The 18101-nt window shown below is 35.8% G+C and overlaps 1 protein-coding gene across 1 annotated transcript in view; it reads left to right on the top strand.

Annotated features, from left to right (window-relative positions):
• C12H12orf40 (chromosome 12 C12orf40 homolog) overlaps positions 1–18101 on the top strand; it is a 50670-nt gene that overhangs the window by 21921 nt on the left and 10648 nt on the right. Inside the window, 1 exon segment of the mRNA XM_044227307.1 lies at positions 14040–14103. Coding sequence (XP_044083242.1) covers positions 14040–14103 — 64 coding nt within the window.

An 18101-nucleotide genomic window follows, 5' to 3' on the forward strand; every position in this document is an offset into this window, starting at 1 on the left:
ATAATAAGGATGTGTGATTGTTACAACAGTCCAGGTTTTGTGCTAGGAGCTTTATGTACTTCATTCCTAACCTATAAGGGCTTGATTCTGTAAGATCTTCAGTGCAAAAGAGACTGATTTAGAGAGATGAAACGACTTGTTCAAGATAACATACTCAAAGATTCAGAATCTTAATATTTTTTTAAATTTTATTTTATAATTTATTTTAGAGAGAGAGAAAGAGAGCAGAGGGAGGTACAGAGTTAGAGGAACAAGCAGACTCCCCACTGAGCAGGAAGCCCAATGCGGGGCTTGAGCCCAAGATTCTGAGCAGAAATCAAGAGTCTGATGCTCAACCGACTGAGCCACCCAGGCGCTGCTTCAGAGTCTTATTTGACACTATATTTTCTACTACACTGTTTTCTCTTTTTGTCTTCAATAAATATGCATTGACTGCATATTATGAATGCATTTAATATAATTTATTGAGTGTCTTTTATACACTAGGTAGACACTATGGCCACAGTGGTAAAATAACAAAAGTTTTTGTTCTTCTGATACTTAGATTCTATTATGCAGGAGATGATGAAAGGTACAGAGATAAAAGGACACGGAACGTATCTTTTGGAAGTTACAGTCTAGTAGCTATACTGAAACAAACAAAAAACGTAGTGCATTTAGATACAGTTGCTCCAATTGGGGTTTTTACAAAAGGCAGCTAAAACTTAGTAAAAGACACTTCTAAGTTTTCTTTTAGGAGTTTATGGTTTCCGTTCTTAGATTTGGGTCTTTAATCCATTTTGAATTCATTTTTATGTATGGTGTAGGAAAAGTGGTCAGTTTTTATTTTTTCACATGTAGCGGTCCAGTTTTCCAAATATCATTTTTTGGAAAGACTCTTCCCCATTATGTATTCTTACCTCCTTTGTTGTAGGTATTGACATGTAGATGTGAGCGGAGTTTCCGTAGTGTAGTGGTTATCACGTTCGCCTGACATGTAGATGTGGGTTTATTTCTGTGACTCTCTATCCTGTTCCATTGATCTATGTGTCTGGTTTTGTGCCAGCACCATAGTGTTTTGATTACTGTAGCTTTGTAGTCTGTCTGGAAATATGGGATTGTGATACCTTCAGTTTTGTTCTACTCAGCCTTAGCAACATGTTTATGGCTGTGTTTCCTCAGACAAGGGAAACAAAAGTGAAAATGAACTAAAATACACCCAAATAAAAGGCTTTTGCACAGCAAAGGAAACCACCAACAAAATAAAAAGGCAACCTATTTAGCAGGAGAAAATATTTACAAATTATATATATCCAGTAAGAAGTTAATACCCCAAGTATATTAAGAACTGATACAACTCAGCCCCAAGCAAGCAAATAATCTGATTTAAAAAATGAGCAGAAGACCCGGATGGACATTTTTCCAGTGAACACAAACAGATGGGAAAAAATAAAAGAAACCATGAAAACAAACACATAAAAAAATCCTCAGTGTCATTAATCATCAGGGAAATGCAAATCAGAACCATAATGAGATACTACTTCATACCAGTCAGAATGGCCAGTATACAAAAGACAAGAAATAACAAGTATTGAGGAGGATGTGGAGGATTAATTTCAATTTGTTATATTGGAAATACATTCTCTATCTTTTCATGAACAATATTTGCAAAACTTCTGGTTATCTGCCCTGATGCTCAACTGCAGAAATTTAAAAGTTGCCTATGAGAGATCCTGCCCTTCAGTTTTAGCTATTGAAAGATTAACTTGAATTACAAACTTATATTCTTTGATTTACTCAATACTTGGATTCTTCTGGTGCCTAAGGTCAACTTTTTACTGCTTTGTAGAGAATGTAGTTTCATAAAATACATATCAAATTCATCCAAATAGTCATTTAGCTGTCTGTCTGGTTTACTTATACATTCTGTCATGTGCTCTGAGCAAAATGCAGCCAAAATTAAAAAGGCTGCTGTTTATAATTAAGGACAGGGACCTCTAAATGACTCCTTTTTGGTATGCTTGTGAAAAGGTTAAGCACCAGCATATTGGGAGGAATAAAAATTGGTGCAACCACTATGGAAATCAATACTGAACTTAATAAAGTAAAAATAGAAATATTGTACAATCCAGTAATTCCATTACTGGGTATTTACCCCCCCAAAAAAGAAATATGGGGCACCTGGGTGTCTCAGTCAGTTAAGCAGCTGTCTTCGGCTCAGGTCATGATCCTGGGGTCCTGGGATCGAGCCCCACATAGGGCTCCCTGCTCAGTGGGGAGCCTGCTTCTCCCTCTGCCTATGTCCCCCCTCATGCTCTCTTTCTCATTAATTCTATCAAATAAATAAAATCTAAAAACAAAAATGTCTTAAAAACAGAAATACTAATTTGAAAAGGTATATGCATCCCAGTCTTTATTGCAACACTATATGCAGTGGCCAAGATATGGAAGGAACCCAAATGCTCAGTTGATGAATGAATTATAAATTGTGGTATGTGTATGTATATATATGTGAGTATGCACACACACACACACACACACACAGTAGAGTGTTACTCAGCTATAAAAAAGAGTGAGATCTTGCCATTTGTGACAATATGGATGCACCTAGAGAGTATTGTGGCAAATAAAAGAAATCAGAGAAAAACAAATACCATATGATTTCACTTATAGGTGGAATGTAAAAAATAAAATGAATGAGCAAACAATAAACCAAGACTTTTATTTATTTTTATTTATTTTTTTCCCCCATAAACCAAGACTTTTAAATACAGAGAACAAACTGGTGGTTGCCAGAGGGAAGGTTGGTGGAGGATGGGCAAAATAAGTGAAGAGGATTATAAAATAAATAAGATATAAAATAAAATAAGTCATGGAAATGGAAAGTATAGCTTAGGAACTATTGCCAGTAGTATTATAATAATGTATGATGACAGATGGTAACTGTAGTTATAGTGAGCATTGAGTAATGTGTAGAATGATTAAAACAGTATGTTGTATACCCAAAGCTAATATAAACTTTTATGTCAATTAAATAATAAATAATAAAAAACAGTTTTAAGTTTCATGGGCACTCAGAGTAAGATGTGATAGAGGAGAAAACTTTTGATCCGGGTTGTCAGTAAATTAACCAAATGGGCAAACTACCATCATCCTTTGAAGAAAGAGCAATATAGATATAAACTAAGAGGTGAAGGAATATAGCTTCTTTTAGAAACTGTAAGTAATTTGTTTCAGTCTACTTACTGTTATTGCTACTACTGTTGCATAAATTATAAGGGGTTGAGGGAAGGCAAGAAATAATTCTGGACGTTATAAAGGACCAGGTCATAAAAGACCTTGTATGACATATAATAGTTTAGTTTCCTATCATCAGAGAGTCACTAAAAAAATTTTTAGCAGAGGAATATGATAACATCAGGGTATTAAAAAGTTGAGTGGCATTGAGGATGGAAACAAGGAAGAGCTATCACAGATTTAGAAGTTCTAGATTTGAAAGAAATTGATGATTAGTTAAGTGAGAAGGAAAAAATTAAAGACCTGTATGTATGATTTAGGTAAATGAGTAGTTGATGGGATGATGCCATTCACCAAGATTGAAAATATGAGAGATGGTTGCAGAAAAGGTTAACTCTCCACCAAATTTTGTGTACTTTTTTTTTTATATATATAGAATAGAGCTGTTATTTTGAAAGGAACACTTTTCCAAATCTTCCATCTATCTAAATTTGGCCATATGACTCAATAATAAAACATTATCAGAAGTGATGTGCATTGTTTTCACGCACCACAAAAAATGGAGATTCCTTCTCTGTGGTATCCTTCTTGTGAGGGCTAGATGGTAGTGAAGCCCTAAGGAATGTTTGCATCCATAAGATAGGAGGGACTGAATCTAAATCACTAGATGGAAGAAGATTACCTACTGACTAGGAAAACTCATTTTAGATTATTTACTCGAGAAAGAAATAATTGTTTAAGCATTATACATTTTGTGATTTATTTTTGTTACCTAGCATTTCTCGAATTCAGAATGAGAGATTTCTAAGAGAATATCAGTTAAGTTTTGACATGTTGAGGTTAATTGAAGTCTTCTGAAAAATCTGTGATATAGATGAAGATGTATCATAGCCATTTATATAGAGAGAGCCTGAAGTCAGAAGAGGCTTTTAGTATTCAGTAAATAGATGGTAATTGAGTACATTTGTGTCTACATATGTGATTTCCAGGAGAAAACGTATAGGCTAAGAACAAAGAGTCCTGAGAAGCCACAACATTTAAAGTTGGAGGACACTCAGTAGAAGAGAAGCTAGAAAAAGAGACAGAATGAATTGTTAGACAGGTTTGATGAATTCTACTAGAAGAATGATAGAAAAGAAAAATAGATTTTCAAGGAGGGGAATATGGTCAGTAATATCAGATGCTGTCCTGTTACTCCTAGAACTTCTATTTTCCCAAAAAGAATAATATAGATATATTCTCTCAAAGAAGGAATTGTCAGCAGGTTAGAAAACTGAAAAAACAAAACTCTGTTTGAGTACAATTATGACAGCTTGAATGTGGCTAGAGCAAATCAGAGAAGAAAATAAGCCCATTGGTGGAGCCTGAAGGGAATCTGATGCTATGAGAATTTCTTCGCGTAGACCAGGCATAGGATTTTTAATTTGTGCTATAGTGGAACACTGGCTAAAATCCCAAATTCTGCAAGCACTACGAAGGCAGAAGTCAGAACTGGAAAGAAAGAAGAGGTACGAGCAGAAGAAAGGTAGGGTTTGCCTGCCCACTGGCTGGGTAAAATCAGAACAGGTAGTTCCTACTGAGGCAGAATTAATGAAGAAATAGAAGCTCACAGAGAAAACAAAAATCCATCTCCGATGGCAGATAGTGGGGAATGGAAAGTGTAGGGGTGGTCCAAGATCTTTTTGTTGGATGTGGAAGGGAATATGAAAGAACAGGTCTTGGAGGAGCATAATTATTTTTATTAAGATTTAATTATATATAATAATTTATTGTTTTCAGGTGTACAACATAATGATTGATATATGTATAAATTGTGAAATAATCGCCAGAATAGGTCTAGTTAACATCCATTACCATATAGCAGTTAAAAATGTGTTTTTCTTGTGATGAGAACTTTTAAGATCTACTCTCTTAGGAAGTTTCAAATATATAATACTGATTTACTAATTTTAGTCACCATGCTGTACATTACATCATAGGACTTATTTTATAACTAGAAGTTTGTATTTTTTGACAACCTTCATCCCTTATGCCTATACTCCACCTCTAGAAAACCACCTATCTGTTCTCTGAATCTCTGAGTTTGTATTTAATTTTAATTTTTTTAGGTTACACATGTAAGTGAGATCAGATGGTAATTGTTTTTCTTTGTCTAACTTAATTTCATGTAGCATAATGCCCTCAAGTTCCATTCATATGAGTTGATGCAGATGGCAGGGTTTCCTTCTTTAATATAGCTGAATAATATTCCATTGCATGTGTATACCACATCTTTTTTTTTTTTTTAAAGATTTTATTTATTTATTTGAGAGAGAGACAGTGAGAGAGAACATGAGCGAGGAGAAGGTCAGAGAGAGAAGCAGACTCCCCATGGAGCTGGGAGCCCGATGTGGGACTCGATCCTGGGACTCCAGGATCATGACCTGAGCCGAAGGCAGTCGTCCAACCAACTGAGCCACCCAGGCCCCCCCCACATCTTCTTTATACATTTTCCCATCTAAGGACACTTAGTTCATTTCCATGTCTTAGCTACAGTAAATGATGGCAATGAACAAGGGAGTGTGGATAATCACTTTGAGTTACTGACTTCATTTCCTTTGGAAAAATTACTGGAAGTGGATTCTTTGGATCATATGGTAGTTCTGTTTTTAATTTTTGAGGATACTCTTCACTGCTTTCTATAATGGCTGACCAATTTGCATTCCCACCAGCAATACACAAGGGTTTCCTTTTCTCCACATCCTTGCCAATACTTGTTACTTCTTGTCTTTATGGTATTAGCCATTTTAACAAGTGTGAGGTGCTGTCTCATTGGGGTTTTATTGAGTTGCATTTTCTTGATGATTCATGATATTGAGCACCTTTTCGTTTACCTGTTGACCATCTGTATGTCTTCTTTGGGTAAAAGTCTGTTCAATTCTTCTGCCAAGTGTTTAATTAGATTGCTGGTATTTTACTTTGAATTGTAGGAATTCTTTACAGATTTTGGATATTAAACCATTATCAGATAAATGGTTTACAAATATTTACTCCCGTTCTGTAGTTGCCTTTTCATTGTGTTGATTGTTTCCTTTGCTGCGCAGAGGTTTTTTAGTTTAATGTAATCTCACTTGTTTAGTTTTACTTCAGTTGCATTTGTTTTTGGTGTCAAATCCAGAAAATCATTCTAGATCAATGTCAAGGTGTTTTAACCCTTATATTTTCTTCTAGCAGCTTTATGGTTTCAGGTCTTATGTTCAAGTCTTTATTCCATTTTAAGTTAATTTTTGTGTATGTGTAGGAGGGGGTCCACTTTCATTATTTTGCATGTAGCTAATCAGTTTTCCTAGCACCATTTATTGAAGAGACTATCCTTCCTAATTGTACAATTTTGGCTCCTTTGTTGTAAATTAATTGGCCATTATGTGTGTATTTTCTTCTTGGCTTTCTATTATGTTTCATTGGTCTTTGCCTGTTTTTATGCTAGTACCATACTGTTTTGATTACTGTAGCTTTTTTTTTTTCAAGTTTTTTTTTTTTTAAGATTTTATTTACTTATTTGACAGACAGAAATCACAAGTAGGCAGAGAGGCAGGCAGAGAGAGAGAGAGGAGGAAGCAGGCTCTCCACAGAGCAGACAGCCTGATGCGGGACTCGAACCCAGGACCCTGAGATCATGACCTGAGCCGAAGGCAACGGCTTAACCCACTGAGCCACCCAGGCGCCCCTTTTTCAAGATTTTTTATTTGAGAGAGAGAGCAAGCACAAACGGGGGAGAGATAAAGGGAGAAGCAAACTCTCTTGCTGAGCAGGAAACTTAGTGCAAGGCTCGATCCTAGGACCCTGAGATCATGACCTGACCCGAAGGCAGATGCTTAACCTGCTGAGCTACCCAGGTGCCCCCGATTATTGTAGCTTTCTAATGTTGTTTGAAATTAAGGATTGTGACGCTTCTTGCTTTGTTATTTTTCAACATTACCTTGGCTATGCAGGGTCTTTTATGGTTCCGTACAAGCTTTAAGATTACTTCTTCTATTTCTGTGAAAAATATCATTGGAATTTTGATAAGGGTTGTCTTGAAACTGCTCTGGGTAATGTGGACATTTTAACAAGATAAATTCTTTCAATTCATGAGCACAGATTATCTTCCCAGTTATTTGTGTCTTCAGTGTCTTTCATCAGTGTCTTATAGTTTTCTGTTTACAGATCTTTTACCACTTTGGTTAGATTTTTTCCTAGGTATCTTATCCTTTTTGATGCAATTGTAAATGGGATTGTTTCCTCAATTTCTCTATAGCTCATTATTAGTGTATAGATATGCCGCTGATTTTGTGTATTGATTATGTAACCTGCAACTTTACTGAATTTATTTATTATATCTAACAGTCTTTTGGTGGAATGTTTAGGGTGTTCTACATATAGTATCATGATATCTGCAAATAAAGGTAATTTTAATTGTTCCTTTCTGTTTTGGAAGCTTTTTTTTTTCCTTGCCTGATTACTCTAACTAGGACTTCTAGGATCATGTTGCATGAAAGTGGCCAGAGTAGACATCTTTGTGTTATTCCTGATCTTAGAGGAAAAACTTTGAGAGTTTTACACTGTAGTGTGATATTAGCTATAGGCCGAACATATATGTCTTTTATTCTGTCACGGGATATTCCCTCTATCTCTTTTGTTGCAAGTTTTAATCATGAATGGATGTTGAATTTTGTCAAATGCCTTTTCTGCATTTTTTGAGATGATCATATGATTCTTATCCTTCAGTGTTGAACTGTCTTTACAATCCTAGAATAAATCCCACTTGATCATGGTGTATAATCCTTTTAATGTATTGTTAAATATGATTTGCTAGTATTTTCAAGATTTTTTAATCTATGTTTTCTTTTAGTGTCCTTTTCTGGTTTTTGTATCAAGATAATGCTGGCTTCATAAAATGAGTTTGGAAGTGTTCCTTTCTCCTCTATTTTCTGGAAGAGTTTTAGAGAAGGATTGATGGTAATTCTTTTTAAAATGTTTGGTAGTTTGATAGAATTCACCAGGAAGCCATTAGTTCCATGCTTTTGCTTATGGGGAAGTTTTTGATTACTAATTCAATGTCTTTAGTAGTAATTGGTATATTCATATTTTCAATTTCTTAATGAATCAGTCTTGGTAGTTTGATTTACTGATTTCTTCTAGGTCATTCAGTTTGTTGGTTTATCGTTGTTCTTAGTAGTTTCTTATCTGTTTTTCTGTTATCAGTTATAAGATCTCTTTCATTTCTGATTTTGAGTCCTCTTTTTACCCTTTGAGTATAGCTAATAGTTTGTAAATTTTTTTTAATCTTTTCAGACAACCAGCTCTTAGTTTCATTAATCTTTTCTATTATCTTTTTAGTTTCAGTCTCGTTTATTTCCACTCTGATCTTTGTTATTTACTTTCTTCTAACTATAGGTTCAGTTCATTAGTTTCTTGAGGTATAAAGTTAGGTTGTTTGAGATCTTTCTTGTTTCTTTTTTTTTTTTTAAATATTTTATTTATTTCTTTGATTGTCAGAGATTACAAGTAGGCAGAGAGGCAGGCAGAGAGAGAGAGGAGGAAGCAGGTTCCCCACCGAGCAGAGAGCCCAATGCGGGGCTCAATCCCAGCACCCTGGGGCCATGACCCAAGCCGAAGGCAGAGGCCTTAACCCACTGAGCCACCAAGGTGTCTCTGTATTTCCATTTTTTATTTGTGTCAAGGTACTTAAAAATATTTTTTGATTATTTTTTTCAGCCCTTGGTTGTTTAAGAACATGTTGTATAATTTCCATATGCTTATCAATTTTCCAGTTTCCCTCTTATAATTTTTATTTTCATATCATTATGGTTTCAAAACATGGCTTATGTGATTTCAGTCTTCTTAAATTTATTGACTTCTTTTTGGCCTAAAATACAATATATCATGGAAAATATTTAATATGTGCTTGAGAAGAATGTATATGCTATTGCTTTTGAATGAAATGCTCTGTATATATCTGTTTAGTACATCTGGTTTAAAGTGTTATTGAAGGCCAGTGTTTCCTTATTAATTTTATGTCTTGGGGATTTATCCACTGATGAAAGTGGGGGGTATTCAAGTTCCCAACTGTTATTATATTGCTGTTTCTCTCTTTAGGTCTGTTCATCTTTGCTTTATGTATTTAGATACTCTTATGTTGGAGTCTTACATATTTTCAAATGTTGCATCTTCTTCTGGGATTCATCTCTATTTCATTAGATAATGACTCTGTCTCTTAATTACAGTCTTGTTTTAAAATCCGTTTTGTCTATTTGTACCCACTCCACTTGTCTTCTGGTATCTATTTTCATGAAATCCCTTTTTCCATCCTTTCACTTTTAGTCTGTATGTGTCCTTATGTGTGAAATGAGTCTTTAGAACAGAGCATATAAATGGATTTAAAAAAAAAAAAATCCCTTTGGCCACTCTGTATTTTCTGATGGCAGAAATTGATTTAGTCCATCTTTGTTTTAAAAAGTTATTAATAGGGGGCGCCTGGGTGGCTCAGTGGGTTAAGCCGCTGCCTTCGGCTCAGGTCATGATCTCAGGGTCCTGGGATCGAGTCCCGCATCGGGCTCTCTGCTCAGCAGGGAGCCTGCTTCCTCCTCTCTCTCTCTCTGCCTGCCTCTATGCCTGCTTGTGATCTGTCTCTGTCAAATAAATAAATAAAATCTTTAAAAAAAAAGTTATTAATAGACTTGGGCTAATTTATATTTTGCCCATCATGTCTTGGCTGTTGTGTAATTCCTTTGTTGTTTCTTCTCTTGCTCTGTTCCTTTGTGATTTGATGATTTTCTGTAGTGTTAGATTCATTTCTTTTTACATCTTGTTTATTTGTTGTAGGTTTTGCTTTGAGGTTACCATGAGGCTTATATAAAACAACTTCTATTGATAACAGTACATTTCAACTTGATATAAAACTTAAAGTCAAATGCATTCTAAAGCTCTGTAGTTTTACTACCCCTCAACATGTTATGGTTTTGATGTCACTGCTTCTTTTGGTCTTAGTATTTATTAACAAATTATTGTAGTTGTTTTTATTACTTTTGTCTTTAACATTCAAACTAGCTCTGTAAGTGATTAACCTACCCCCTTTACAGCATTATTTTGAATTTTTAGTATATATTTACCTTGACCAGTAAGTTTATACTTTCATATGTTTTCCTGTTACTAATTGAGACCTTTTATTTCAGCTTTAATAAATGCCTTTAACATTTATTGTAAAGCCAAGTCTAGTGATAAATTCTTTAGCTTTTTACTTATCTGGGAAACTCTTTATCTCTCCTATTTGGAAGGACAGCTTTGCTGGGTAGAATACTCTTCGTTAGTAGTTTTTCCTTTCAACATTTTGAATATGTCATGCCACTTTCTTCTGGCCTGGAAGTTTCTGTTGAAAAATCTGATGATAGTTTTGTGGGGTTTACCTGTATATAATGAGTTGTTTTTCTTTTACTTTAAAAAAGATCTTCTTATAATTTAATTATAAAAACATAATTATGTATCTTGATGTGGTTTCTTTGGGTTCAGCTTATTTGGAACTCTGTTTCCTTCCCCAGGTTAGGGAAGTTTTTGGTCATAATTTCAAGTAAGTTTTCTGTCTCTGCTCCTTTTCCTTTGGGGGTTCTGATAATATGAATACTGATTTATTTGATACTGTTCCGTAAGTCCCTTATGCTCTTGTCACTTTTTAAAAATTCCCTTTGTTGTTGCTCCTCTGATTTGAAATTCCACTGCCCTTTCTTTGTGTTCCTGATCCTTCCTTTGGCTTCATCAAGTTTTCTGTTAATCCTTTTATTATATTTCTTAGTTCAATTACTATATTCCTCAGCTCTTTGATTTCTGTTTGGTACTTTCTTGTATTTTCTGTTTCTTTGTTGAAATTCTCACTTGGTTCTTGCATTATTCTCCTGACCTCAGTGAGAGCATTTTTTATGACTGTTATTCTGAACTCTCATTGGAAAATCACTTATCACTTATCTTCATTTCACGGAGGTCTTTTTCTAAGACTTTATCTTGTTCTCTTGTTTGTAACATATTGTTCTGTGTCTTCATTTGCTTGGATTCTCTGTTAGTTTCTGTGTGTTGGATAAAAAAGATGCCTCAGGGGCGCCTGGGTGGCTCAGTGGTTTAAAGCCTCTGCCTTCGGCTCAGGTCATGATCTCAGGGTCCTGGGATCGAGTCCCACATCGGGCTCTCTGTTCTGCAGGGGGCCTGCTTCCTCCTCTCTCTCTGCCTGTCTCTCCACCTACTTGTAATCTCTGTCTGTCAAATAAATAAATAAAATCTTAAAAAAAAAGACTCCTCTCTTAGTCCAGAAGTTGGGGCCTTAAGTGGGAAATAAAACCTGTGTTTCAACCCTGCCCTATCTCTTGTTATGTCGCAAACCTTTGTGATTTTCCAAGTAGCCTACTTTATTTTTAGTAGTTCCTGGTAGTTGAGGGTATGCCAAAACCTGCCTGTGTCCCCATGGGAAGGATCTCAGTCAGGACTCAGATTATGTTTGATTGGAAGCTGCACCCTTAGGTGGAAACTTTCAAAGTATGCAGATGTACCTCTTTCATGGCAGACTCTGAGATGGGCATCTGTCTGTTCCTTTTGCACTAAGCTCTGGTATGATAGCCAGTTAAGAAGTGTTTCTTTGTTTGCTATCATCCTGTTGAATTTGTGAACCCAACCCCTGCTAGCCATCAGAACCAGGCTATCAAAGACAGTGTCCTCAGGGCAGCAGTCACAAAAGCTAGGATGCTGGGTGTTTGTATAAGCTCCTTTCTTGGAGACACCAGCAGTCTGGGGTAAGGCAGAGAGATTATGAGGATGGTACATGCTGGCCTCCACAAGATCTAGAGAGGATTTCAGGTGGCCACTAGATGTGTGTTTAATTAGAAGCTTGCCCCTCTGGCCAAGGTATGAAGTTAAGCTAATATAGGCCTCTTTCAGAGAAAAATGGATATTTCAATCAGCTGCCTCATCACTGCTCCCTGGATATGTAGCTGGCTAAGAACTCTTTTTCTGTTTGTTAAAGTCCTGTTGGACTTGCATACATAAAGCCCCATTGGCTATCAGAGCTGATGATCAAGGGACATCCCATGGGTGGTAGGGGTTCTCGATGTGTGCACTGGGAGTGTTTCCAGGCAGTACCCACGACCTGGAACAAAGCAGAAGGAGAGTGTGAGGATGGTGCATGTTGGGCTCTACAGTCTTTGGAGAGTATTTTAGTAAGCCTTTAGATGTGTGTTAAATTAGAAGCCTATCACATAAAATATGTAGTAGCAGAGCAAAAACAGTGTAAATGCAATAGAAAACTGATTCAGAAAACAGGAAAAGTGGAAATACGGAGTTACTGATCCATACCAATTAAGAAACCCAGCTTGGCAGGCATTGTGAAAAGGCTTGTTCTCCTGGGGTATGGGAGAAGTTCTTTGAATAATTTAATTTCTTCTCTTTGGGATGATCTTTTCTATCATTTATCCTCTATAAACAGATCTGAGATAGGTATTGGTTTATGTACTTATGAACTAGCTGTCTCAACTTTTGTGTTGTGGTGTGAGTTTGGGGCTTGAGTGTTTTAAGAGTTGAATATAGAGGGCGCCTGGGTGGCTCAGTGGGTTAAGCCGCTGCCTTCGGCTCAGGTCATGATCTCAGGGTCCTGGGATCGAGTCCCACATTGGGCTCTCTGCTCAGCAGGGAGCCTGCTTCCTCCTCTCTCTCTCTCTGCCTGCCTCTCTGCCTACTTGTGATCTCTGTCTGTCAAATAAATAAATAAATAAAATCTTTAAAAAAAAAAAAAGAGTTGAATATAGAATACTTTTTAAATGAGTGAATAGTGAGGTTAGAGAAGAGGCTCTGCTCCATAAAGTTATTCAGAACCCCAAGTTGATGGGGGCTTTGCTGTCTTTAACTGGTGGTTTCCACATTTATAGTGTATGTTGATATCAGATAGCAGAAGAGAAACAGAAGTAGAGGATTGTGGAGAAAACTTTTATAGCCAGGAGTAGTAGTGGTGTACACCATTTTTGCCCATGACCAGAATTTAAATCACATGTCCAAACCAACTCCAAGGGAGGCTAGGAAATGTGGTCTAGCTGTATGCATAAGAGGAAAGGGAAATAGTTTGGTGAACAGCTGGACAGTTTCTCCTTTATCCTGCTTGTCTTTATTAAAACACTCTGTCTTAACAACAGAGAATATATGTTTTTTCTAAGTCCACGATACATTTGCAAATACAATAAATAAGTCATAAATTTTGAGATGTGTCTAAGGAGAGATTTATAGTCACATTCTCTAATAATTCATTAAGTTGGAAATCAACAACAGAAGATGCTTCACCTCCCTTACCTTCTTGGAAATTAAACACTCTGGGTTTTAAAAAGAGGAAAAAAAAAGGAAATACATAGAAATTGATAAAAATGAAAACCAGTGCTTTGTTCTACAGAAAATTTATGCCTTGTGGGCTTTTATTATTTAAGAAACTTGAAGATACATGAACTGATATCCAACTTAAGTTATCCAATTTAACAGAATAAATCTCCAGATTGCTTTTATATTTCTCTTTGAATTTCATTTATTGTAATTACCACAGGCCTTTTCTTTCCATCAGTTTTCTTAGCAAGTGTCTATTCTGTTGCTTGCTCTTTCAAAACACATTTAAAATTTTATTTTATTGTTCATCAGGCAAATTTTCTTTGTAGTTTTAAGATCATCTTTGTTGAACTAAAGTAATATAAAGGAAAAGTATTGTAAAATTAATTGGTGAGATTAAAAGGGAGATATGAGTAGGTATTAACTATTTATACTTGGGAGTTAAAATTTTGTTTTTCTTCTAGATTCTGATGGAAGGAAGAGGAACCTGTTCTTTAGAAGACAGATCAACATCTGCTAAGAAAATCTGTCAGTGTAACTAAAATGAATTTTTTATTCTTAAAAAGAAACCACCAACAACTAACATTTAAATGAGAATCAGTTAAATTTTGATTTTTTTTCAGATTTTTGCCAGCAAATATTTCATAGATATTTAAGAATATACTGGCAATGCAACTGATTCTTTTAAAATTGCTCTTACCTTTTATAAAATACATTATACATAAATATATGTAATGTATATATACAGTTTAGTGAATAATAAAACTGATACCCTTGGATATACTTTGTAGCTTAAGAAATAATGTATACTTAGTACTTTTGAAGCTCTTCTCAATTGCATTTCCTATCCTGCCACCTAGAGGTAACTGTTATCCTGAATTTATTTTTGTGATCTCCCAGTCTTTTCCATTGCTTGGTTTTGAACTTTCTACAAATTGAGGCAAACTCCACATATTTTTCTGCAATTTGCTTTTTCTTTGTTGTTGTTTACTCAGTAATGTATTTTGAGATTTGTTTACTTTGATAGTTGTGATTCTAGTTCATATCATCATTTGTTTACTACTTTAAGCCTTCTATTTTGTGAAATGTAGTACCACATCTTTTTTTGTTTGTTTTTCTTTTTCTTTTTTTGATTATTTTTATTAATATATAATGTATTGTTTGCCTCGGGGTATAGGTCTGTGAATCATCAGGCTTACACATTTCATAGCACTTACCATAGCACATACCCTCCCCAGTGTCTATAACCCAACGACCCTCTTCCTACAAACCCTCAGTTTGTTTTGTGAAATTAAGAGTCTCTTATGGTTTGTCCCCATCTTGAGCCTATCTTGTTTCATTTTTTCTTTCCCTACCCTCCAAAACCTCTACCCTGCCTCTCAAATTCTTCAGATTGGAGAGATCATATGATAATTATCTTTCTGTGGTTTATTTCACTCAGCATAATATCCTCTAGTTCCATCCACATCATTGCAAATGGCAAGATTTCATTTCTTTTGAGGCTGCATACTATTCCATTGTATATATATATACCACATCTGTGTACATACCACATGTGAGATAGATACATATATATATCTGTCTCACATCTTCCATTCATCTGTTGATGCACATCTATAGTTCTTTCCATAGTTCGGCTATTGTGGACATTGCTGCTGTAAACATTTGTGTGCATGTGCCCCTTCAGGTCACAAAATTTGTATTTTTAGGGTAAATACCCAGTAGTGTGATTGTTGGGTCATAGGGTAGCTCAATTTTCAGCTTTTTGAAGAACCTCCATGCTGTTTTCCAGAGTGGCTGCACCAGCTTGCATTCCCACCAACAGTATAGGAGTGTTCCTCTTTCTCCACATCCTCGTTTCCTCCACATTTATTGTTTCCTGACTTGTTAATTTTAGCCATTCTGACTGGTGTGAGTTGGTATCTCATTGTGGTTTTGATTTGTATATCCCTGATGCCAAGTGATGTTGAGCACTTTTTTGTGTGTCTGTTGGCCACCTGGATGTCTTCTTTGCAAAAAGGTCTGTTCATGTCTTCTGCCCATTTTTTGATTGGATTATTTGTTCTTTGGGTGTTGAGTTTGATAAGCTCTCTATAGATTTTGGATACTAGTCCTTTATCTGATATGTCATTTGCAAATATCTTCTCCCATTCTGTCAGTTGTCTTTTGGTTTTGTTGACTGTTTCCTTTGCTGTGCAAAAGCTTTTGATCTTGATGAAGTCCCAATAGTTCATTTTTGCCCTTGCTTCCCTTGCCTTTGGTGATGTTTCTAGGAAGAAGTTGCTGTGGTTGAGGTCGAAGAGGTTGCTGCCCGTGTTCTCCTCAAGGATTTTGATGGATTCCTATCTCACATTAAGGTCTTTCATTCATTTTGAGTCTATTTTTGTGTGTGGTATAAGGTAATGGTCCAGTTTCATTCTTCTGCATGTGGGTCCAATTTTCCCAACACCATTTGTTGAAGAGACTGTCTTCTTTCTATTGGACATTCCTTCTTGCTTTGTTAAAGATTACTTGACCGTGAGGGTCTATTTCTGGGCTCTCTATTCTGTTCCATTGATCTATGTGTCTGTTTTTGTGCCAGTACCTTACTGTCTTGATGATGACAGCTTTGTCTGGAATTGTGATACCACCAATTTTGGTTTTCTTTTTTAACATTCCTCTGGCTATTCAGGGTCTTTTCTGATTCCATATAAATTTTAGGATTATTTGTTCCATTTCTTTGAAAAAATGGATGGGATTTTGATAGGGATTGCATTAAATGTGTAGATTGCTTTAGGTAGCATAGACATTTCTGTTTTTTGGAACAGTTTCAGGAGAATATGTATCCTCCTTTAAATGCTTGGTAGAATCCCCTGGGAAGCCATCTGGCCCTGGGTTCTTGTTTGTTGGGATAAATCTAATTTATCTGATATAAGGATTGCCGCCCCAGCTTTCTTTTGATGTCCAGTAGCTTGATAAATTGTTTTCCACCACCTCACTTTAAATCTGGAGGTGTCTTTTGTGTCTTGGAGACAGAATATTGATGGGTCTTGTTTTTTTTATCCTTTCTGATACCCTCTATCTTTAGATTGGGGCATTTAGCCCATTTACATTCAGGGTAACTATTGAAAGATATGAATTTAGTGCCATTGTATTACCTGTAAGGTGACTGGGATGGTAAATTGTCTCTGTTCCTTTTTGGTCTACTACTTTTAGGCTCTCTCTTTGCTTAGAGGATCCCTTTCAATATTTTCTGTAGGGCTGGTTTGGTGTTTTCAAATTCTTTTAATTTTTGTTTGTCCTGGAAGCTTTTTATCTCTCTCATTTTCAGTGCCAGCCTAGCAGGATATAGTCTTTGCTGCATATTTTTCTTGTTTAGTGCTCTGAATATATCATGCCAGTTCTTTTTGGCCTGCCGGGTGTCTGTGGATAAGTCTGCTGCTAATCTATTATTTCTACCATTGTATGTTACAGTCTTCTTGTCCCATGCTGCTTTCAGGATTTTCTCTTTGTTATTAACACTTGTATGTTTTACTATTAGATGATGGGGTGTGGTCCTATTTTTATTGATTCTGAGGGGAGTTCTCTGTGCCTCCTGGATTTTGATGCTTGTTCCCTTTGCCATATTAGGGAAATTATCTACTATAATTTGCTCCAATATACCTTCTGCTCCTCTCTCTCTCTCTTCCTCTTCTGGGATCCCAATTATTCTAATACTGTTTCATCTTATGGTATCACTTACCTCTCGAATTCTCCCCTTGTGGTCCAGTAGTTGTTTCTTTTTCCTCATCTTCTTTATTCTCTTTCATTTGATGTTCTATATCACTAATTCTCTCTTCTGCCTCATTTATCTTAGCAGTAAGAGCCTCCATTTTTATTTGCACCTCATTAATAGCTTTTTTGTTTCAAATTGTTTAGATTTTAGTTCTTTTATTTATCCAGAAAGGGATTTTATTTCTCCAGAAAGGGATTCTCTAATATCGTCCATGCCTTTTTTGAGCCCAGCCAGCACCTTGATAATTGCCATTCTGAACTCTACTTCTGACCTATTGCTAATGTCCGTATTGGGTAGGTCCCTAGCTGTCCGTACTGTCTCTTGTTCTTTTTTTTTTTTTTGTGGTGAGTTATTCTGCCTTGTCATTTTATTCAGGTACAGATATATGTAGGAGTGAATAAAATATTGAAAGGGTGGCAAAGACCCCAGAAAAATATACACTAACCAAATCAGAAGAGACCCCAAAACCAGGGGAGAAGAAAGGGGGAAAAATATATATATGTATGTGTGTGTGTGTGTGTGTGTGTGTGTATGTATATTTGGTTAGTGTATTTTTTATACACACACACATACATATACGCATATACATATATATTAGACTGGTGAATAGAACAGAGCCACCCACTTGATTTTGGGTGTATTCTGGTCTCTTAGAAGAAGCTACCTCCCAAAATTTTAAAGAAAGGAAAATTTATATATAAACAAAAACAAGGATAAACACAATGAAGGGATGGAATATGAATGTAAAGATGAACATTTTAAAAAGATTCTA

This window comes from Neovison vison, chromosome 12, assembly GCF_020171115.1.
Source record: "Neovison vison isolate M4711 chromosome 12, ASM_NN_V1, whole genome shotgun sequence".
In the NCBI taxonomy this organism is placed as follows: domain Eukaryota; kingdom Metazoa; phylum Chordata; class Mammalia; order Carnivora; family Mustelidae; genus Neogale; species Neogale vison.